The following is a 20,385-nucleotide window of genomic DNA, read 5'->3' as shown; positions in this document are numbered from 1 at the left end:
ATGCCTATACACCTAATCGTATTGAGTAAATTAAGTGTTGTATCTGCAGTATTATTACTGATGAAAACCTTTCCAACCTTACTAGTTCCTTTAGACATCTTTCAGTCCTACAGCACCATCTAGAGGAGTGAAAAGGAGTTGTAGGTCAGTGTGATGTTTTTGGATAATTTAATAGTATCTGTTGCCACTGGAGGGCGCTCCAGGCTGATTGTGTTGCACTGATGTAGCCGAGCAATAACAAGTAAATTAGTTTGACACACGTGTAATACGTTCTCTCCATGAAGAATTAAGATAGCAGCAGTATTAAATGGCATATTGAACTTTAAAAAAGGTAAAAAGTAAACTTAATTGTTTTGGTCAGAACTACAACATAAAGATACTCTGCATTAGGCTCAGTCTCGATATTATTCGATATTAGCAGCAGCATTTCCAGAAACCATGGCTGAGAAATTGGAGAGTTACCTGAACTGTTACGTCTGCTCTGAGACTTTCAGAGATCCTGTGTCTCTGGGCTGCCACCACAGCTTCAGCTCCAGCTGTCTGACTAAGTTCTGGGATCAGGCTGAAAACAAGAACTGTCCAGTCTGTAAGATAAAATCTTCTGAAGAGATTCTAGATATCAACCTTTCATTGAAGGATTTAGCTAACTCATTTGCTGGGAGACACAAAGCAGGACCGTTTGAAAAGAGGAGACGAGAGGAGGAGGTGGAGGAGGAGGAGGTGGTGTGTAGCAAACACTCAGAGGAGCTGAAGTTCTCTGAGCAGGAACAGAGAGCTGTGTGTCACGTCTGTGAGTTCCCTGCCCACCACGACCACAAGGTGGTTCCTCTGGAAGAGGCAGTGAACAGCCTGAAGGAGAAACTGAAGGGTGACTTACAGTCTCTGCAGGACAAGCAGGACAAATACAAACATGTGGAGAAGACGTACCAGGAAGTAGTGCAGCACTCTAAGACAGTGTCTGGTGTCGTCAGAGAGTCTGAGGTGCTCTGCAGTCTGCACAGTGAGAAGCTGAAGCTGTTCTGTCAGGAGGATAAAGAACCCGTCTGCGTGGTGTGTCAGACCTCCAGGAAACACAGATCTCACACCTGTGTCCCAGTAGATGAAGCTGCCCAGGATCACAGGGTGAGAGGAAGAAGATTGTCAGATAAACATGGTGTTTTCAGATCAAATACAAGGACAATTTTGAAGTGGTTAAAGTTTCCTTAACGGATAATACTTGTGGACACTATTTATAATTTCTGTTGCCACTGCACAATAACTTACAATCTCTCTTTCTGATTCATTATATATGAATATTGTAAATGTATGTCATGTATCATTTTAGGAAGAAATCCAGACTGCCCTGAAGCCCTTAGAAAAGAAGCTAGAGGACTGTAATAAAGTTAAACTAACGTGTGAAAAGATTGCAGAACACATTGAGGTACAATACATGTTAGCCAATGCTGTGACCAACAGGCATTGAATCGATCAGTAAAGATTTTATAGTGTAAAAACAAATAATAAAATGCATGTGAGGTCTTCTCTGACTCTGACAGACCCAGACAGTAAACACAGAGAAGCAGATGAAGGATAAGTTCAACAAGCTTCACCAGTTTCTACATGAGGACGAACAGGCCAGGACTGCAGCTCTGAGAAGAGAGGGCGAAGAGAAGAGTGAGACAATGACAGAAAAGATTGAGGGAATAAATAGAGAGATGGCCTCACTTTCAGACACAATTAAAGCCATAAAGCAAGAGCTAAATGCAGATGATGTGTCATTCCTGCAGGTAAGGATGTGTTTCAGTTGACAATTCATGCTAATCTGATACATGGTTTTGATCACAATGCTTATCATTGCTCTTTTCTGTTCATTCAGCACTTCAAAACCACAGGGAAGAAGTACGTGAATTTATAATTAATATTTTCTTTGTATAACTTTTAATCTCTACCCTCATCAACACTGATCATGAACATTTGTTCCAGAGCCCAGGTCACACTGCCGGATCCACAGCTGGTCTCAGGAGCGCTGATAGACGTGGCCAAACACCTGGGCAACCTGACCTTCAGAGTGTGGGACAAGATGAGGGGGGTGGTCAGCTTCACTCCTGTCATTCTGGACCCCAACACTGCACCTTCCCGTCTCTCTCTATCTGAGGATCTGACCAGTGTTAGACAGTCAGGCTCAAAGCAGCAGCTCCCTGACAACCCAGAGAGGAACACCAAGTACCCCACTGTTCTGGGTTCTGAGGGGTTCAGCTCAGGGAAGCACAGCTGGGAGGTGGAGGTGGGGGACCATCCTGTCTGGGTTATAGGTGTGGCCAGAGAGTCAGTAGACAGGAAGGGGGAAGTACAAATATCCCCAGAGTATAGACTCTGGTGTATAAAGCAGTTGAGTGGTAAGTACCTTGATGTCTGGGGTAAGACTCTCTCTCTGAAGAGGAGACTCCAGAGGATCAGAGTTCAGCTGGACTGGGACAGGGGGGAGGTGTCCTTCTACCACCCTGAAGACATGACTCACATCTACACTCATAAAGACTCCTTCACTGAGAAACTCTACCCACACTTCTCTATTGGAAAAGCTGGTGATGCCAAACACCTTGACGTAAAGATCTGCCAATCAGAGGTGTCTGTGTCTGTGATGTCATCCCAGTGATGTGTGTGGTAGATGATGACTGTGCTACCTCCAGCCATGCAGGAACATAGTTCTGCTGCTCTAAGGAGAGACGCAAAAGAGTTCTGCAGAGAAGTCCTGTTTCAGTCTCATTAAAAGATGTCACAAATTAATCCATCTCTATCCTCTGTCTGGTCTTGATGCAGATTGATCCATTTTCAAATAACCAACCCCCATCTAACAGTGTTATACTTACAACAGTTCATGTTAAACATAATATGTGTCCACACACAACCACAGATACTGCAAATGCAAATATGGATATGAAAAACATGTACCTGTATCATGGCTACAGTGTAGCAATACCTTTCACACCTCATAAAACCAGACTTTCCAGTGTGATCAAGAAAGACTGAACTGAAAGAGTACTTCCCTTCTCTTGAGGAGAAGGGACGGCATTGAACGGAGTGAGATCGGCACAACTAACCAATCTCCTGATGTGTTTCTGAGGAAAATAAACCGTTTTTTTACTGCTTTTGCCACTTTTGAATATAAACCCTTCAACAATGACATTTCATGAATGAAATAAAACTATTGATGCAAAAATGATTAAAAAATATATACACTCAAAAACAACCACAATAATACTTTTGTAGTGGACAAACACCTCAAACAATACTGGAGGCCAGAGAAAAATACATTTCACAATTTTCACATTGTAACTTATTTCAGTGTTTTAACACTGAAACAAATGACAAGTCCCTTAGCAAAGTTAAACTCTACAGAATATATACAGATTAAATCAACTTCTTAGGGATGTCCTTTATTTTACCGTTGTGCATTATAATGTATCGTTTAAAACAATTTTGTTTAAACCTTCAAATGAAGACACTAAACGGTTAACACAAATATAAATAGGTTACTCTAAGAAATTTCTTTCTTCACAAATTCACGAGATATTGAACTTGTTTATTGAGCCTTGATTCTTGATATTTGAAAATATTCCAGAATGCATGCTAAGTTTGTTATCTATTAATGTTGAAAACCTGTCCTACCTTACAAAGACTTACTAGCTTCTTTAGATATCCTGCAGTCCTACAGCACCATCTAGAGGAGTGAGAATTAGTTGTAGGTAAGGCCTAAAGCAAGGGGATGAACTATCAAATTGAAAGTAGATTTCCAACATTGCATAAAAGAAGCAAGACGCCATTTTAGGGTGTGGGACAGACGTGGGAGTAACGTGTAACTTTTGACAAGGTAAAGAGGAAACTTAATTGTTCTGGTCAGAACTACAACATAAAGATACTCTGCATTGTGCTCAGTCTCAATTATATTAGATATTATAGGCAGCATTTACAGAAACCATGGCTGAGAAATTGGAGAGTTACCTGAACTGTTACGTCTGCTCTGAGACTTTCAGAGATCCTGTGTCTCTGGGCTGCCACCACAGCTTCTGCTCCAGCTGTCTGACTAAGTTCTGGGATCAGGCTGAAAACAAGAACTGTCCAGTCTGTGAGAGAAAATCCTCTAAAGAGACTTTTGATATCAACCTTTTATTGAAGGATTTAGCTGACTCATTTGCTGGGAGACACAAAGCAGGGCCGTCTGAAAAGAGGAGACGAGAGGAGACGGTGGAGGTGGATGAGGCGGTGCAGGTCGAGGAAGGGGTGGAGGTGGCGTGTAGCAAACAGTCAGAGAAGTTTAAGACAGTGGTTTGGGTCGTCGAAGAGTCTGAGGTAATCTGCAGTCTGCACAGTAAGAAGATCTGGATGTTCTATCAGGAGGACAAAGAACCCGTCTGCTCCGAGTGTCACGGCTCCAAACACAGATCTCACACTTGTGTCTTAGTAGACAAAGCTGCCCAGGAGAACAGGGTGAGAGGAAGAAGATCGTCAGATAAACATGGTGCTTTGAGATACAAGAACACTCTTGAAGTGGTTAAAGTTTTCTTTAACGGATGATACTTGTGTATACCATTTTTCATTTCTTTTGCCACCGCACAATAACTTACAATCTCTCTTTTCTGATTCATTATAGATTAATATTGTAAATGTCAGAAAGAAATTCAGACTTCCCTGAAGCCCTTAGAAAATAAGCTAGAGGACTGTAATAAAGTTAAACTAACGTGTGAAGAGATTGCAGAACACATTGAGGTACAGTACATGTTAGCCAATGTTGTGACCAACAGGCATTGAATCAATCAGTAAAGATTTGTTTATTATTTAAAAACAAATAATAAAATGCTAATGTGAGGTCTTCTCTGACTCTAACAGACCCAGACAGTAAACTCAGAGAAGCAGATAAAGGAGAAGTTCAACAAGCTTCACCAGTTTCTACATGAGGAAGAACAGGCCAGGACTGCAGCTCTGAGGAGAGAGGGCAAAGAGAAGAGTGAGACAATGAAAGAAAAGATTGAGGGAATAAATAGAGAGATGGCCTCACTTTCAGACACAATTGAAGCCATAAAGCAGGAGCTAAATGCAGAGGATGTGTCATTCCTGCAGGTAAGGATGTGTTTTGTGGCAACCAGGGAGCCAAGTAACAGCAGAGAGCCAAGCATCACCGCTGGCAGTGCTCTGGGCAGCTCTGGCTCAGGGGATCCAGTCCTGGTTTGACCATGTCCTCCTGCCCTGTCATGCAAGAAGAGATTACTGTCATATAAGGCAAATATGTTTGTAAACATTTTGTTGAGATGAAGAAGCTTAGAATAGATGACACCCCAAGTGTAAATCATTTTGGTATTTTCTCATAGAATATTTCAAATCTTTGGGACACCATGTATTTCAGGAAGTAGATTTAAAAGAGACAGAAAAGGTCAGTAAAGAAGTCATGTCTTAGTCTCTTAAAAGCTTTTCAAATGAATACTTCTCTATCCTGTCTGGTCTTGATGCGAGGTGATCCATTTTCAAATGACCAACGCCCATTTTACAGTTGCATAATTACAATAATTCATAAAAAAGTGTTGATCACATACACAGATGTTGGAAACACAAACTTAGATATGACAAACCTTTCATACCTCATGAAACCAGACTTTCCAGTATGAAAATAACTTTCCAGTATGAAAATAACTTTCCATTAGGACCAACGTGAGTAGAACTGAGAGAGCGTTTTCACTTCCCTGAGGGGCATTGACAGTGCTGCAGTGTGTGAGATCGGCAGAAAAACCCAAAGAAACAAAGGAATAAGAATAAGACACATCAGAGAGGAGACCCACCTATCCTGGTCAGAATTCAATCTGAAGGATCCTGTACTGAATTAGGACTCCTGAATACTAGCAGAACCACTGAAGACAAAATGGCTGAGAAATTGGAGGGTTTCCTAAAATGTCACGTCTGCTCAAAGACTTTCAAAGATCCTGTGTCTCTGGGCTGCCACCACATCTTCTGCTCCAGCTGTCTGACTAAGTTCTGGGATCAGGCTAAAAACAAGAACTGTCCAGTCTGTGAGAGAAAATCCTTTAAAGAAGTCCCAGGAGGAAACTTTTCATTCAAGGATTTAGCTGACTCATTTGCTGGGAGACAGAAAGCAGGATCGTCTGAAGAGAGGAGAGGAGAGGGGGGGGGTGGTGTGTAGCAAACACTCAGAGGAGCCTAAGTGGTTCTGTGAGGAGGAACAGAGAGCTGTGTGTCACATCTGTGAGCTCCCTGAAGACCACGACCACAAGGTGGTTCCTCTGGAAGAAGCAGTGAACAGCCTGAAGGAGAAACTGAAGGGTGTCTTACAGTCTCTGCAGGACAAGCAGGACAAATACAAACATGTGGAGGAGACGTACCAGGAAGTAATGCAGCACGCTAAGAAGCAGCTGGTCACCACGGAGACACAGATCAGGGTTCAGTTTGAGAAGCTGCACCAGTTCCTGAGAGAGGAAGAGAAAGCCAGACTGGCAGCTATGAGGGAGGACGAGAAGGAGAAGGGGAAGACCATCTCCAGAGAGATGAAGAAGATTCAGGCCCAGATCTTCTCTCTCTCCGTCAGCATCTCTGCTGTGAAACGGCAGCTGCAGAAACAGAAGGTGTCGTTTCTCTGCAGCTATAAACACACTCAGTCCAGCACCAGAGCCAGGTTCGCACTGCCGGATCCACAGCTGGTCTCAGGAACGCTGATAGACGTGGCCAAACACCTCGGCAACCTGACCTTCAGAGTGTGGGAGAAGATGAGGGGGGTGGTCAGCTTCACTCCTGTCATTCTGGACCCCAACACTGTAAACCCCTGTCTCTCTCTGTCTAATGATCTGACCAGTGTTAGATACACGGACTCAAAGCAGCAGCTCCCTGACAACTCAGAGAGGAACACCAAGTACGCCACTGTTCTGGGTTCTGAGGGGTTCAGCTCAGGGAAGCACAGCTGGGAGGTGGAGGTGGGGGACCATCCTGCCTGGAATATAGGTGTGGCCAGAGAGTCAGTAGACAGGAAGGGGGAGCGTAAAGCATCCCCAGAGTATGGAGACTGGTGTATACTACAGAGGAGTGGTGAGTATGAATATGGCGGAGGAGGAACTCTCCCTCTGAAGAGAAGACTCCAGAGGATCAGAGTTCAGCTGGACTGGGACAGGGGGGAGGTGTCCTTCTACGACCCTGAAGATATGACTCACATCCACACTTATAAAAACACCTTCACTGAGAAACTCTACCCATACTTCTCTATTGGAGAAGCTGGTGATGCCAATCACCCTGACGTAAAGATCTACCAATCAGAGGTGTCTGTGATGTCATCCCAGTGAGGTGTGAGGTAGTTGTAGTCCCACTCCTCTGAACTGCAGTGGTCAGGTTTCATGTTGCTGTTCCCTAAGGAAATGAACCTGGTTGATGATGATTGATGATGATTGATGATTGATGATGATTGATGATGATGATGATGATGATGATGATGATGATGATGATGATGATGATGATGATGATGATGATGATTGATGATGATGATGATGATGATGATGATGATGATGATGATGATGATGATGGTAGAACATGCAGGAGGAAGATCCCACCTCTCTGCTCTGTTGGTCACTCATGAAGGATGTTAAAGTGCAGTTTGAGAATCTGATGGTTGATGACCTGGTGGGTGATCTGCATTTGACAGCAGAGCGAGAGGTTGCAAGTTCAAATGTCTCCCTGAATGTTGCTTTAGATGAAAGCATCTGATGAACACATTATTATTCTTATACTTTCTATATGCGTTTTGTGGGGAGGAGGGCTTGATCATGTATCGTGTATTTAGATTTCTGAAAGGAGGTGTGGTGGAAGGTGGGGGTTGCTGTATTCATGTTAAGATATCTTTGTAGTGGAGTTATATAATAATGACTGGATCTAGGTGTTCTGGGGTGATGTAGTAATGAACTGAGGTATTTATGTTGAAGGGGATTTTATCACTGTCACAGAAATTAGGGTGTGTGTTCTTTGTAGACTGAGATGAGCAGAAAGTTGGGGAATTCAAATAATTATATTTTCAAATATGTTAATGAGGGTTCAGGATTAAGCAGCTTGTATGTTGTCCTATGACTGAGTGAAACAGATTTTGTTTTTTTGATTTCTGTTGTAAAATAAATGGTAAACTGATTGCAAATTGTTTGTTCCCTGCCGCCCATCTACAACCTGATTTCATGAGTTCAGTAACACACCAGCAATGCTATATAATAGCATATAGCCTGGTTCTAACCAGACTCTCGTACATTTCATTTGTACAGAAGCAAAATCAAAATTGAGGGGGAGTACGTAGGATACGCGGGCTGCAGCCTCACCTAGCGGGCTGCAGCCTCACCTAGCGGGCTGCAGTCTCACCTAGCGGGCTGCAGTCTCACCTAACGGGCTGCAGTCTCACCTAGCAGGCTGCAACCTCACCTGGAGGGCTGCAGCGAGCACGAGTGTGGAAAAGGTCAGGGAGGTCCTGATGTAAGAGTGGTATGTCTGGGGAGCCCAGCAACCTGGGAGCTGGATGGTGCAGCAGTACGAGTCCTGCCAGTGAACCCTGAAGAAGACCCAGAAGGCAGATGGGAAAGGCCTCGAAGGCGGTCAGGAGGCCTGGGGCGCCCGGGAAAGGAGGAGCAAATGACGTCCCAGAACAGGGAGAAGGTGGAAGCCAACTCAGCTGCTGTGAGCTCCCGGTGCCAGGCAGGTTCAGGGTGGCAGAGCAGGACGACGGTGCGGGGGGCAGAGACCTGGGACGGGAGGAGAAAGTCGTCCAGGTCCACGTAATCACCCTGGAGGGCGGCTGCCCGAAGGGAGGGAGACACAGGGGAAGGTCTGGAGGCAAAGGGGGCCGCGGGGTGGGCAGGGGGAGGCGCCGTGGTCAGCGTGAAGGTGGAGGCAGGGGCGGGCAGGGTCCCACGTGCACTTGTATTAGGATACGCCATTTGCATTGTTTTCTTTCATTGAAGCATCTATTCATCACTGGACAGTTTTACTTTTCAGTCATTCAAACTGAAGTCTATCCCTAGCATTCCTATACACCTAATCATATAGAGTACATGAAGTGTTGTATCTGCAGCATTACTGATGAAAACCTTTCCAACCTTATCAAGACTTGCAGCAATAGCTCTGTATCCTGCAGTCCTACAGCACCATCTGTAACCCACCTGTCTTGGTCAGAATTAAGTCAGAAGGATCCTGAACTGAACTAGGATTCTTGAATACAACAGAACCACTGAAGACAAAATGGCAGAGAAATTTGAGAGTCACGTCTGCTCAGAGACTTACAGAGATCCTGTGTCTCTGGGCTGCCACCACAACTTCTGCTCCAGCTGTCTGACTAAGTTCTGGGATCAGGCTAAAAACAAGACCTGCCCAGTCTGTAAGAGAAAATCCTCGAAAGATTTTACAGGTGTACAGTTTTCATTGAAGGATTTAGCTGACTCATTTGCTGGGAGACAGAAAGCAGGATCGTCTGACGAGAGGAGAGGGTGGAGGTGGTGTGTAGCAAACACTGAGATCAGAATCAGAATCAGAAATTGATTTATTATACATTATGTTCAGGTACAATATGCAAGAGGAAGATCCCACCTCTCTGGTCTGTAGGTCGGCAGATATTGTATTTTTAAATCATAATATAATACATTTTCTTAGTGAGGGGTTAGGATCTAGGCTTATATGTTGTCATACTACTGATTTCAGTGGATTTTGTGTTTGACATTGACAAAATGAAATGGTACACTAAATGTTAAAATTGTATATAATCATGGTCTGTTCTGCATCTTTACAAATCCTTCCCACCAGCACAATTAAGCAGATTTTATTTTGATGAGCTGAAAATGCGTATGCTGTTATTCCTTGTCACTATTTGAAATGAGTTGTTGATTCACTGTAATTAGAAAAATCTAACATAATAAATGAAAGTTGTATGCAAATATTGGAAACGTTTTTTTTTTGCTATTTAATTCTGTAAAACATATCCATAATTACTGAAAACAAATTTTAAGATTTTTCCAGAACAGTACCAGTGGAGAAAGATGTGTTCACTTGATGTCATATCCATTCTGTGCTCTGTGAAAACTGGAGATTGGCTAGTAACATACGTAACACATTTGAAGATGTCCTACCTTATGAAATCACAAGAAGAAAGTAGATGTTAAATGTTTTTTACTTAAATTCTTATTTTATTGATAACACCTTGACATATTTCCTTAAGTTAGAGAAAAACATATAGCACATTGGAGAGAACAGAGCCATAACCTGAAGAATCAGAGAAATACAGGATCAATATTATTATACAGAAGAAACCCAAACTGAGGAGAAAGAGCCCAGGAGGAACTGGAAAGAGCCGACTGCTGAGAGAAGATGGAAGCAGGTTTGAAACTGAGGGAGGAGGAGCAGGGAGGCAGAGCTCCTCCAGAGTGGTCAGCTCAGTGTTGTCAGGGCAGGAGGGGCTCCCTGCTGGGTGGGAGGAGATCCAGGAGTCTCAGAGAGACCACATTCCTCCTGCTGACTCCCTCCATGATAACTCACTGCTTTGGGGAGGGGGGATAGAGTGCTGTTGTGTTGTGGAGTGCTGTTGTGTTGTGGTGACCAAAATGCAGTGGCAACTTGACTCTTCAGTGAGCTATTTCCACCCTGATACCGTAGTGTCAGTAGGTCTATGCTGGGCTTGGGCTAATGTGTCAGAGGCGCTCCTGAAGTTTTCAACCATATAATAAAACCAGTCTGCATTGACGACACTGAGCCCAGATAGAAAAGCATGCTATTGAATCATCATTACATAAATATCATCATCAATATCATCATTTTCCATCTTGTCACTATAGCAATCCGTGTAACAATCATTTTCATCAAATCATCTTGAGACCACAATAGTTGTATGCACTTAAAAAGCGGAGAAAATAGATAGAGAAAGGTTTAGTACACCAGCATTCCGTAGAAAATGAAAAACAAAACAAACAAACACCAAAAACTAGTGTCCCATCGACTATCATGCAAAGAAAAGGCCAGCTAAATAGGGGCTTGTCGTTCATGATACTGAACGCTTCCTCTTGTAAAACACGTGTGTCTTGTGATAATGCTTTCCAGGGCTAGTAAACACACCTTAAAGAAACAGAAACAACAGCATCTTTATACGTGCTTCTTCTTGTGGAGGGAGGTTCACATGTCTAGTCAGAACCATGACTCATCAGTGTCTCCTGATGACCTCTGACCTCCATGCGGGATCAGGAAGTGACCAGGCCGGCCAATGAGAAAGAGGGAGTGTTCTGGGTGTGAGGAGAGCCCACTTCTCCCCGAGCTCATCCAAGATGAACCCCCATCCTGGACAGAAGGGTTGGAGTGACACCAAGACACAGGACACAGTCTGAGGGAAACTAGGATGCACACCTACAGGACGTCTAAAAGGATAGTCCACAGACAACACAAACGTCATGTTGTTAGTTTGAGTTTGGCATGAGAGGTCCTGATAGGTCCTTTTCATCTTGAAGGGACGGTGTTTGCACACGTGCAGGAGCAGTGCGTTGCGGGAAAAACAAAGAGAAACTTAAGAAAAGCACAATCAAATGTCTGATCAAAGAAATAAATAATCACAATAAATATGAACCTGAGGACTAACCAAACCAGCTGACCGTCTGCCTGCCCAATGAGAAGGCTTCACTTCAATAGCCTCTCTCAGAATCGTATAATCAGCCAATTGCGACAAGACCCCCATGAAGGCAGCCAATGGCTAAAGGGCTGTGAGCAAGTCTAAAACATCTGTCCCTCCTTCCTGACTCAGGCACAGACATGATGATAAAACAAGATACCACTCCATTATAACACAAGTCAAAAAGGAAGATATGAAACATGTGAAACAAAGACCAGGCCTACAGGAGGAGTCAGTGCTGGGGTAAAGACAGAGGGCTCGACGTCCCCTGAAATCAAACCTTCTCCCCTAACTTCCCTCTCTCCCACGTCTCACAGATAACCCCACACAGGAGGCATGGGGGTTCCCTTCACACACACACATACAAACACACACACACACTGCTTTCAAAATGTCAGACCTAAGGCGCATATCATTGCTCTAAAATGAGCAACAGCAACCAGAACACTGAGACAAAAGCGAAAAAGTTAAAAAGTTAACACACACACAAGGATGTGCCATGAGCTCACAAAATCCGCCACAGCCCCCATCTCTCCAGACAAACTAACTCTACTACAAAGATCTCTCAGACTCTGCACTTCCTCCAACCACTAGGGGCGCTACAGAGCAGAGGACATTTATAAACAACAGCTGAACACCAGAGCAAAAGGGTCTTGCTGTCCTCAGATGGGGTTTGAGTGAACACAAAAAAGGCAAAATACAAAATAAATAAACCAAGAATAAAGTAGCTTAACGATAAATACAGCCAGTATACTGTTATGTAAATTTTTTCTTTCAAACAGTTAAATAATGATTTGACAGTGGAAGACACCAAACCAAGCTCTCTGGCCTATTCACATTCTCAAACAGGAAAACCTCAATCTGCCTCCTCAATATCCCTGGACAAACACACATCATCGTCTTGTGCTTACAACGTCACACACACACACTCTTACTCACTCACACATTCACAGACACCTAGTCAAACAGATATCCCATCCCCATTGAATAGTTTTTACTTAAACATGAGCTTAGGCATACTATAGTATACAAGAAGCCAATACAAAACTGCCAATAGCATATATATTGTTTCACTTAATAGCCACAATAAAAAAACAGCCACCGTGAATACCGGAAAAATCATGCGTCCTTAAAAAGAGAAAAAACGAAACAGTGTTCTTCAACTCTAGAAACCATCAAGGATTCAGAATGATACAAAATACATATACAGTTGCAAATAATAATAAGATGAATAATATAGATATTTGTGTTAATTATAATAATATTCCTTAATAATAATAATAATCAATTTCACCTAAAACTTTACATACTGTATGTCCTGTGCGCTGTTAACACGACACAGGTTTGGATTCGGGAGAGGATGAGGAGGGGTCAGAGAGGGGAGTGAGGAAGAACCAGGTGTACACTGGAACCTCAACACCCCCTCCCTCCCCCCTCTAAAAACCCCTGACAGCACAGCAGAATACTGGGTCATGTTCTGGGATCGGTCAGTGGGGTTAGTGAGGGAGAGGGAGGAAGAGGAGAGGGGGGTGTTGTCGTGGATTGGGGTGTTTAGGTGCAGTGGTGCAGGCGACAGACAGGGGGCGATAGTTGTAGAAGTAGAGACGTGTGTGTGTGTGTGTGTGCTAGGAGGGAAGCCTGGGAGGGTGGGTGTGGGGGCACTGGGCACTGAACCACAACAACCCCAGACTAGCTTTCTAATCCCCTCCTTCGTCTCTCCTTCTCCATCTTTCTCCTTCTTCTCTTTTCCTCCTTCTCTTTGCAGCACAGTACTCTGGCCAGGCCAGGCCTCTGCCATGCGCCCCCTGGAAAACACAAGAAAGAAGCTCATCACAGATGTTTCAGTTCTATTACAGAGTTACAGGCTGAGTGAATGTCATGTGACTCCGCAACAACCACCAGACTATCTCTCTAATCCTCCTTGCTCTCTCTCTTCATTCCTTTCTCTCTCCCCCTCCTCTCTACCCACCTCACTGCAGAGGGGCTGCGGGCGCTCCAGAGCAGTGGAAGTGCACGTTCTGCCACTTGCTCTCCCGGCGGTGCCAGACGCGTGTCTCCTCGGACTGGCTGGAGCGCGGCCGGCCCTGGGCGTCCACACACTGGGTGAGGCGGATGTAGGCGATGCAGGCGGCGTCCTCGCCGATCAGGTGGACGTGGGGGTTGAGGATGGTGGTGTGGATGGGCTTGCTGTTCTTAGCCAGGACTGAGATGTGAGGCAGAGAGGAAGAGAAAAGAGACAGAGAGAGAAGAGAGACAGGGAGAGAAGAGAGACAGGGAGAGAGAGAAGGAGACAGATATAGACATGATTCTGCTGTTGATTATCAGCTATCAACCTGCCTGCTTCGTTCTGCGGACTCTTACAGTTCTCAAAGTAGAAGCGGTGGAAGTCCATGCCCTCTACCAGGTTGCCCAGAGCCTCTGGCTCAAACGAGGTCAGACCAGGATCACAGATCTTCCTGCAGAGAGAGAGGAACACACAAGCCCACAATAATTATAATCGCTAAAGTGCTATCCAATCACATAATGAACAAGTATAATATGTACGCTGTATACCGTATTTTTTGTAAATAAAGCCACGGCTTGTACCCCAATTTTACAGTTTTCTTGTGGTAGTACGGCTTATAAAGCGACTTATAACTCCTTTTTAGAACAAAAACGTGGCTTCGTCTCAAGACCTCTACAGACCGTGCAGCTAATTTAATACTGAACACTTGAACGGGGGCTTATTACCTGAAAGAGGAATTATTTTCTGTGTCGTCTCAGTTTGCACTATCAGGGCTTGGAAATACCGTATTTATAGCGTTTATTAAATAACGTTTATTTTTGGTGCAGCGTTTATTCGAGGGCGGCGTTTAATTAGTAAGACAGTTTTTGTGAATTGTAGCTGCAGTGCAGCCATAGACAACTTTGTTGCTGGTATTGTGACAAAAATGCAGGTTTCATTTACTACCGCTGACCTTGTCTATTCTTTGTTTGTCTATGAGTGGGGCAACTCCATTTCTCATTGGCTATCAATTAGGTGTGCATTGGTAGTAGGCTACAACTGTCTCAAATATAAGTGTTCTACATTGTGTAGAAATCTGAAGCAGCATGCCTAAACGTTTATACACGTAAACTTTTTTAAACAGAAAGGTGTGCAGAAAGTTATGTACATGTGTAATAAATACTGGGGTTGAGTTTAACTGTTTTCAGATTTTTTTGGTGCAGAGTTTATTCGAGGGCGGCGTTTATTACACAACGTTCATTTTTGGTAAGGCGTTTATTCGAGGCCGGCGTTTATTCAAAGAAATACGGTACAGTGACTTGCTAAAGTAGGCAAATGAACATAACGTAAGTAGAACATAACGTTTCATAACAATTTCAGTAAATCAAACAGCTGCAAGACCCAGTGAAATGTTATATACAGATAGCAAACTTACGTTAGCTAGCATCACTAACGAAATGTGCTAATTCAACTTCAGTAGGCTATCCTCAGGATTTGCAAGCTAGCATACTATCCACAACCGAAGTGTGTAACACAATGCTGTAAGATTGGCTATATTCGTGCATTGCTTGGCAACTTGGTATCATTATAAATGCGGCATATATTCCAGTGCGGTTTATACTCCGATTTACAAACACAAAACTCCCATTCTGGTGAGGTGTGGTTTATAAAAAATGCGGCTTATTTTCCGAAAAAAATACGGTACTGAGATCCCCACAGAGGAAACACACACACACCAGTATACATGTAAACTGAAGAAGCTTCTGGACTCACGCGTAAGCTTCAAAGTCTCCGTTGTTGATGGCTTCAATCAGTTGCTCAGTGATCTTGATGATCTCCTGTTTACGTGCTGGGAAAGGAGCACAGTGACTCACTTTAACCAGGTGTGTGTGTTGAGCTTGTTAACGAGTGTTGGGGCATAGTTACAAACATTCCCCCACACTGACAGGTGCATCCTGTACACACAGTAAGACACACCATCAAGTGCTGGTTGGGCAATGGAAGTGCACAGCACACTCAGCATGCTAGTCATGTTACACACACACTCACCACACACACACACGAATATAAATACACACAGGAGTTAGAGAAAACCACTAACAACACAATCCAAAGCTCTCTAAAACTGTTTTTCTGTTCAACACCAGTGGCAGACTGGTCATCAGGGATACCGGGTTAACCCCCAGTGGGCCGACAAGGTCGGGAAGGTCCAAAATACCGGCCCACTTCCATCACCAACTGGCCCTCCCTCTGACAACGCCGGCACCTCCAACTATTTTCCAAATATCACAGCTTGAACACGTATAACGTATAATATATAAAGTTGCTCGCTAGCAGACACCATCGCTAGCACCAAAACGTAAAGGTGGAGCTGAAAAGCTCAGGGAGAAAAAGAACGATACATGCGATGCATTGAGTGGGCAACGAGCCGTGTATTGAGTGGGCCGGTCTGACAGTAACTCCCGGGCCACTTTTTCCCCCCAGTCCGTCGCTGTTCAACACCATCTAACTCCTTATCTATCTATCCATCTATCACCTTTTCTTTGCTCCAGGCAGTGTGGACACACACACACACTGACACACACTGACACACACTGACACACACTGACACACAGTCCTGCTAGGCCAATCTCCCAGTGTCCCCTGACTAGGTTAGCACACAGGGGTTAGGGGCAGGGGCGGGGCGGGGTCATGCAGTGTGTACTCACTCTGTGAGGAGAGGGAGGGGCTTGGGGGGGTCCGAGGGGGAGGGGGAGACAGGGGGGGAGGGGGGGAGGTGGGGTGTGTCGGCGGGGGGGTGGGCCTGGAGACCACGGGGGCGGCCTCTGTCTCTGGTGCTGGGGGGGGGGGCGCCCGGCGCACGCTGCTCACCAGGTCTGTGAGACGAGACACTGGCCCCCCAGAAGGATGGAGAGATGGACGGGTGGAGAGATGGAGGGGTGGAGAGATGGAGGGGTGGAGCGGTGGAGGGGTGGAGGGTTGGATAGATGGAGGCAAGGAGAGATGAAAGAAAGTAGAAGGGCATGGCGCAGATTGCAGACAGGGAGAGGAGGGTGAGAGAAAAAAAAAAGAAATAATTGAAAGAGTAGCAGACATGCAGATGAAGGAAGTAAGGATTGCTGAGTGTGTCAGAGTGGGGTGGTGGGGGGCATGGTCGGGGCTACTTACTCTGCATGGGGAAGGCAGGGGTGTGTGGGGGGGAGGGGGCGGACAGTGCTGCAGGAGGGGGGGTACTGGCTCCACCCTCCCCGTCCGACACAGGCCCAGACCCCCGGCGCACACAACCCAGCAGGTCAGAGAACTTGGTGGCTGGGGGGGTCCACATGGAGGAAGGAGACAGGTGAGGGAGGGAGGTACGGAGGGAGACAGAGAGGAGGGGGGGGGTGAAGGATGAGAGGAGGGGTGTGAGCAGAAGTAGAGATCAGCCCAGCCTGGGTCGGGGAGACACACTGGGTGTGCTCGTGTGTGATCCAGCACAACAACCCTGGCTCCTGCCCAGGAACATCTGGCCAGCTGGCTGACCCTTCCACCCCTCTGGAGCAGGGGGGTCAGGGGGCACACCATAGATGGCCGTTTTGGATGTTACAGAGTGTAACCATAAAATGTTTTATTTTATGGACATCTGTACACATACAATATGGTATACTGTTCATTTGTGTGCCCACATCTGAACAATGACTATGGGTTAGTGGTTGTTAGTTGTTGTCACTAACCGTAACTGCTATAAAAGATTTTCAATGTATATTTGTATTCATTTGGCAGGCGCTTTTATGCAAAGCGACATACAAATACTGCACATCCTCTCTTCTTCATTCATAAATGTGTCCTGTAGCTCTCCAGATGGACCACAGCCTCATAGAGAGGGAACTAAGTGGTCAAGACCAGAACTAGTTCAGTCGTGTTGACTTGGGCTGTAGTGTTGTTGCTGCTGTTCTTCCTTCGTCCACAGGGGGGTGTTAGTGAGCAAGTATTACAGTAACACAGTGTGGGCAGATCAGAGGGGAGCAGGATGAAAGGAGAGTAAGGATTGTGTATGCTTGGATGTGTGTGTGTGTGTGTGTGTGTATGTGTATCCGTTTATTGTATGCACCTTCCTGCCACAGTAAATTCTTTGTTTGTGTGAACTTACATGGCGAATTAAACAAATTCTGATGAGTGTGTATGTGTGTGTGTGTGTGTCACACAGCAGTGCTGGGGGGACATGCAGACTTACAGTAGACAGCAGGGGACGGGCCCTGCGGCGTGTCTGGGAGGGAGCTGACACTGGACTGGGTCTTAACTGAGCCGCTGTCTAAACTCTTCCCTGGTCACACACACACAGACACCCAGCCGCCGCGTGTGGGTGCAGGGTGGACGGGGTGGAGGGGAGAAGAAGAAGAGGGATGAGGATGGAGGATGGAGGATGGAGGGGCAGAGGATTGGACAGGAACATTGAAGGCGGGAGAGTTAAGACAAACGCAGGTTCTGATTGGATGAGCACGCCAATCAGCAATCTGAAGGTCTCTCCTCTACAGGAAGGGAGAGACGGTCAGAGCGCTATTTAGAAACGAGGACCATGGAAAAGAGGATGATGATGATGAGGAGGATAGTGGTGGTGAAGATGGCGATGATGGTGGTGGTGGTGATGATAGTGTCGATACTAAACATGAGGCGAGGTCTAGCTCTCTGCTGTGGTGGAGGGTTAGGGTGAGAGCCCTCTCCCTCCCTCTCTGCTGTGGAACGCAGCCTGAACCCCGTTCAAGCCCTGGCTCCCACACCCAGCCCTGCCACACACCCAGCCCTGCCACAAACGCAACTCTTTGTCACAGATAAATATAACCATCAGATGCTCCACTAAAGCTCAACACAGGACAGGTGCTGCATCTACAGCTGTCTCACAAACACACACACACGTAGCCACGCACACACACACACACACACACACACAAATGCCCCAGCAGATACATATACCCAGCACCTAGCCAATCCATAACCAACCAGGATTTGCTGTAACTAAAACAATCACAAAAAATCACAAACTTCCCAAAGTTCTCACCTGGACCTTGTGGTTTATGAAGCTGTGTCGAAGCGAATGAGCTACAGACTGGGTAACTCCTCTTGCTGCTATCGCTAGCTGCTCTACAGAGACTGTCTACAGACTGGCTAACTCCCCTTGCTTCTATAGCTAGCTGCTGTACACAGAGATTCAACAAAGTAGCTAACTCCCCTTGCTACTATAGCTAGCTGCTCTACACATAGATTCTACAAAGTAGCTAACTCCCCTTGCTACTATAGCTAGCTGCTGTACAGAGAGATTCTACAAAGTAGCTAACTCCCCTTGCTACTATAGCTAGCTGCTGTACACAGAGATTCTACAAAGTAGCTAACTCCCCTTGCTACTATAGCTAGCTGCTGTACACAGAGATTCTACAAAGTAGCTAACTCCCCTTGCTACTATAGCAACTGCTGTAGAGAGTCTCCAGAGTGGCTAACCTTCCCTGCTTTCCAGAGCCCGCACCCCCTCCTCACACGAGCCTCACACTCGACCACAGCTCTGTTTCCTGTCAGCAGCTACAAATACCCCCCAAAGGTGCCCTTGCTGTGCCTCTGGGGGGGTAAAGGGGCATTGGGGGGGGGGGGGGGATTGGAAAGGTACAACACAATACACTAGAGCCCCTACATAGCAGGGAGGGGTTGTGTGTGTGTGTGTGTGTGGAGGAGGGGGGTGCGGGGAAAGTAGAGTACAGTACAGCTTTTACTTTGGAGGGAGGGGTGGGGGCAAGGGTGGGGGCAGACACACAGGGCAGACAGTGTCTATGGAGAGGTGGGGGGGGGTCTTAGTTCTCTGTAGCAGAACAGTAAAACACTGAGTTCGCAAACCGTTTCGGGGACTCACTGCACCCAGTAGAATGTAGACGTGTGTGTGTGTGTGTGCTTGTCCTCACCCTTCACGTCCTCATCCTCCACAGTGGTGTTGCTGCTGTCTGAGGACTCCTGGAGGACAGAGAAACACAGTCAGCCCGGAGGTCACACACACACGTACACACACACACACACACACACACACACACACACACACACACACACACACACGTACACACACTTCCGCACAAATACACACCCACATACGTGTAAGCACACAAAGAACACACACACGCACACTTGCACACACACACACATGCAAGCAAACACATACACACACCTGCACACACACAAGCATTGTAATGTAAGAGCGCACACTTGTAAGAACAACCAAAACACAAGCAGAGTTGAACATCTTGGACTCTGTTCTCCCAGCCGGAATATCAAATGTACGTGTCCATAGCCTTGTCTACGTTAGGGTATATAGAGCTGTCCGTACAGAGACTATTTAGCACAGATACAGATACAGATACAAGTGACTTCACTAAGTACAGATACCCTTACAGACAACCTTACTTAGTACATATATACAGCCTTACCCAGCACAGATATCTATACAACCAGTGTTACGAAGTACACAGACCGGTACAGAGACTAATGGTGTGTGTATTCGGTATGCCACAGGGAAATTGTAATGCACGCGCTGTGTGTTATATACGTGCATTACAATTTCCCTTATCCTGATAAAAGACTTCGGACCAAACAACCTGATAAGAGACAGACCTTTGACCAAATATTTGACCAAATCCAAACGCAACAGATGGTACAGTAGACCCATGCACCACCCTGAACATCCTGACACACACACACACACGGTCTACACAGGCCGAGGGAGCGCACGGACACGCGGCAGATG

The 20,385-nt window shown here is 45.7% G+C and overlaps 4 protein-coding genes across 5 annotated transcripts; 3 read left to right on the top strand and 1 right to left on the bottom strand.

The window, feature by feature from the left end:
- The first annotated feature begins 159 nt into the window (after positions 1 to 159).
- Positions 160 to 8,146, top strand: LOC124463987 (zinc-binding protein A33-like). Of its 2 annotated transcripts, XM_047015848.1 has the most exons (6): positions 160 to 1,122; positions 1,325 to 1,420; positions 1,536 to 1,766; positions 1,856 to 1,878; positions 1,963 to 2,608; positions 7,290 to 8,146. In XM_047015848.1, the coding sequence occupies exons 1-6, from the start codon at positions 439 to 441 to the stop codon at positions 7,311 to 7,313; spliced, it is 1,704 nt and encodes a 567-aa protein (XP_046871804.1). In that variant the 5' UTR covers positions 160 to 438; the 3' UTR covers positions 7,314 to 8,146. The 2 variants fall into 2 exon arrangements, with proteins under 2 accessions (XP_046871804.1, XP_046871803.1); XM_047015847.1 differs by lacking the exon at positions 7,290 to 8,146 and having other exon boundaries at positions 1,963 to 3,139.
- On the top strand, positions 3,771 to 5,763 carry LOC124463990 (E3 ubiquitin-protein ligase TRIM35-like). Its single transcript, XM_047015852.1, has 2 exons — positions 3,771 to 4,464; positions 4,864 to 5,763. The coding sequence occupies exons 1-2, from the start codon at positions 3,955 to 3,957 to the stop codon at positions 5,203 to 5,205; spliced, it is 852 nt and encodes a 283-aa protein (XP_046871808.1). The 5' UTR covers positions 3,771 to 3,954; the 3' UTR covers positions 5,206 to 5,763.
- Positions 5,849 to 8,146, top strand: LOC124463988 (zinc-binding protein A33-like). The gene is given in 2 exon segments (XM_047015849.1): positions 5,849 to 6,132; positions 6,134 to 8,146. Coding segments are annotated over 2 exon segments (1,425 nt in total). The 5' UTR covers positions 5,849 to 5,887; the 3' UTR covers positions 7,314 to 8,146.
- Positions 8,147 to 10,765: 2,619 nt separating this feature from the next.
- On the bottom strand, positions 10,766 to 19,827 carry LOC124463839 (calcium/calmodulin-dependent protein kinase type II subunit beta-like). The gene is made up of 8 exons (XM_047015612.1): positions 19,810 to 19,827; positions 19,553 to 19,601; positions 16,797 to 16,937; positions 16,337 to 16,519; positions 15,402 to 15,477; positions 14,006 to 14,100; positions 13,614 to 13,847; positions 10,766 to 13,449 (listed from the first exon to the last, which is right to left on the bottom strand). Exons 1-7 carry the CDS (start codon positions 19,825 to 19,827, stop codon positions 13,615 to 13,617), a joined length of 795 nt encoding a protein of 264 aa, XP_046871568.1. The 3' UTR covers positions 10,766 to 13,449; position 13,614.
- Between the last annotated feature and the right edge of the window lie 558 nt (positions 19,828 to 20,385).

The sequence above is a fragment of the Hypomesus transpacificus genome, unplaced genomic scaffold, assembly GCF_021917145.1.
Source record: "Hypomesus transpacificus isolate Combined female unplaced genomic scaffold, fHypTra1 scaffold_31, whole genome shotgun sequence".
NCBI classification, from domain to species: domain Eukaryota; kingdom Metazoa; phylum Chordata; class Actinopteri; order Osmeriformes; family Osmeridae; genus Hypomesus; species Hypomesus transpacificus.
This window is presented reverse-complemented; position numbering and strand designations above follow the sequence as displayed.

Excerpts from the sequence above, each read along its gene's own strand:
- LOC124463839 (XM_047015612.1), bottom strand. Across the intron at positions 16,520-16,796 it reads CCCTGCCTTCCCCATGCAGA|TGTCTCGTCTCACAGACCTG; the intron begins GTAAGTAGCCCC and ends CTGGGGGGCCAG. Across the intron at positions 13,848-14,005 it reads CCGCTTCTACTTTGAGAACT|TCCTGGCTAAGAACAGCAAG; the intron begins GTAAGAGTCCGC and ends CTCACATCTCAG.
- LOC124463987 (XM_047015848.1), top strand. The coding sequence starts at position 439 with ATGGCTGAGAAATTGGAGAGTTACCTGAACTGTTACGTCTGCTCTGAG. Across the intron at positions 1,123-1,324 it reads AAGCTGCCCAGGATCACAGG|GAAGAAATCCAGACTGCCCT; the intron begins GTGAGAGGAAGA and ends GTATCATTTTAG. Across the intron at positions 1,767-1,855 it reads ATGATGTGTCATTCCTGCAG|CACTTCAAAACCACAGGGAA; the intron begins GTAAGGATGTGT and ends CTGTTCATTCAG.
- LOC124463990 (XM_047015852.1), top strand. The coding sequence starts at position 3,955 with ATGGCTGAGAAATTGGAGAGTTACCTGAACTGTTACGTCTGCTCTGAG. Across the intron at positions 4,465-4,863 it reads AAGCTGCCCAGGAGAACAGG|ACCCAGACAGTAAACTCAGA; the intron begins GTGAGAGGAAGA and ends TGACTCTAACAG.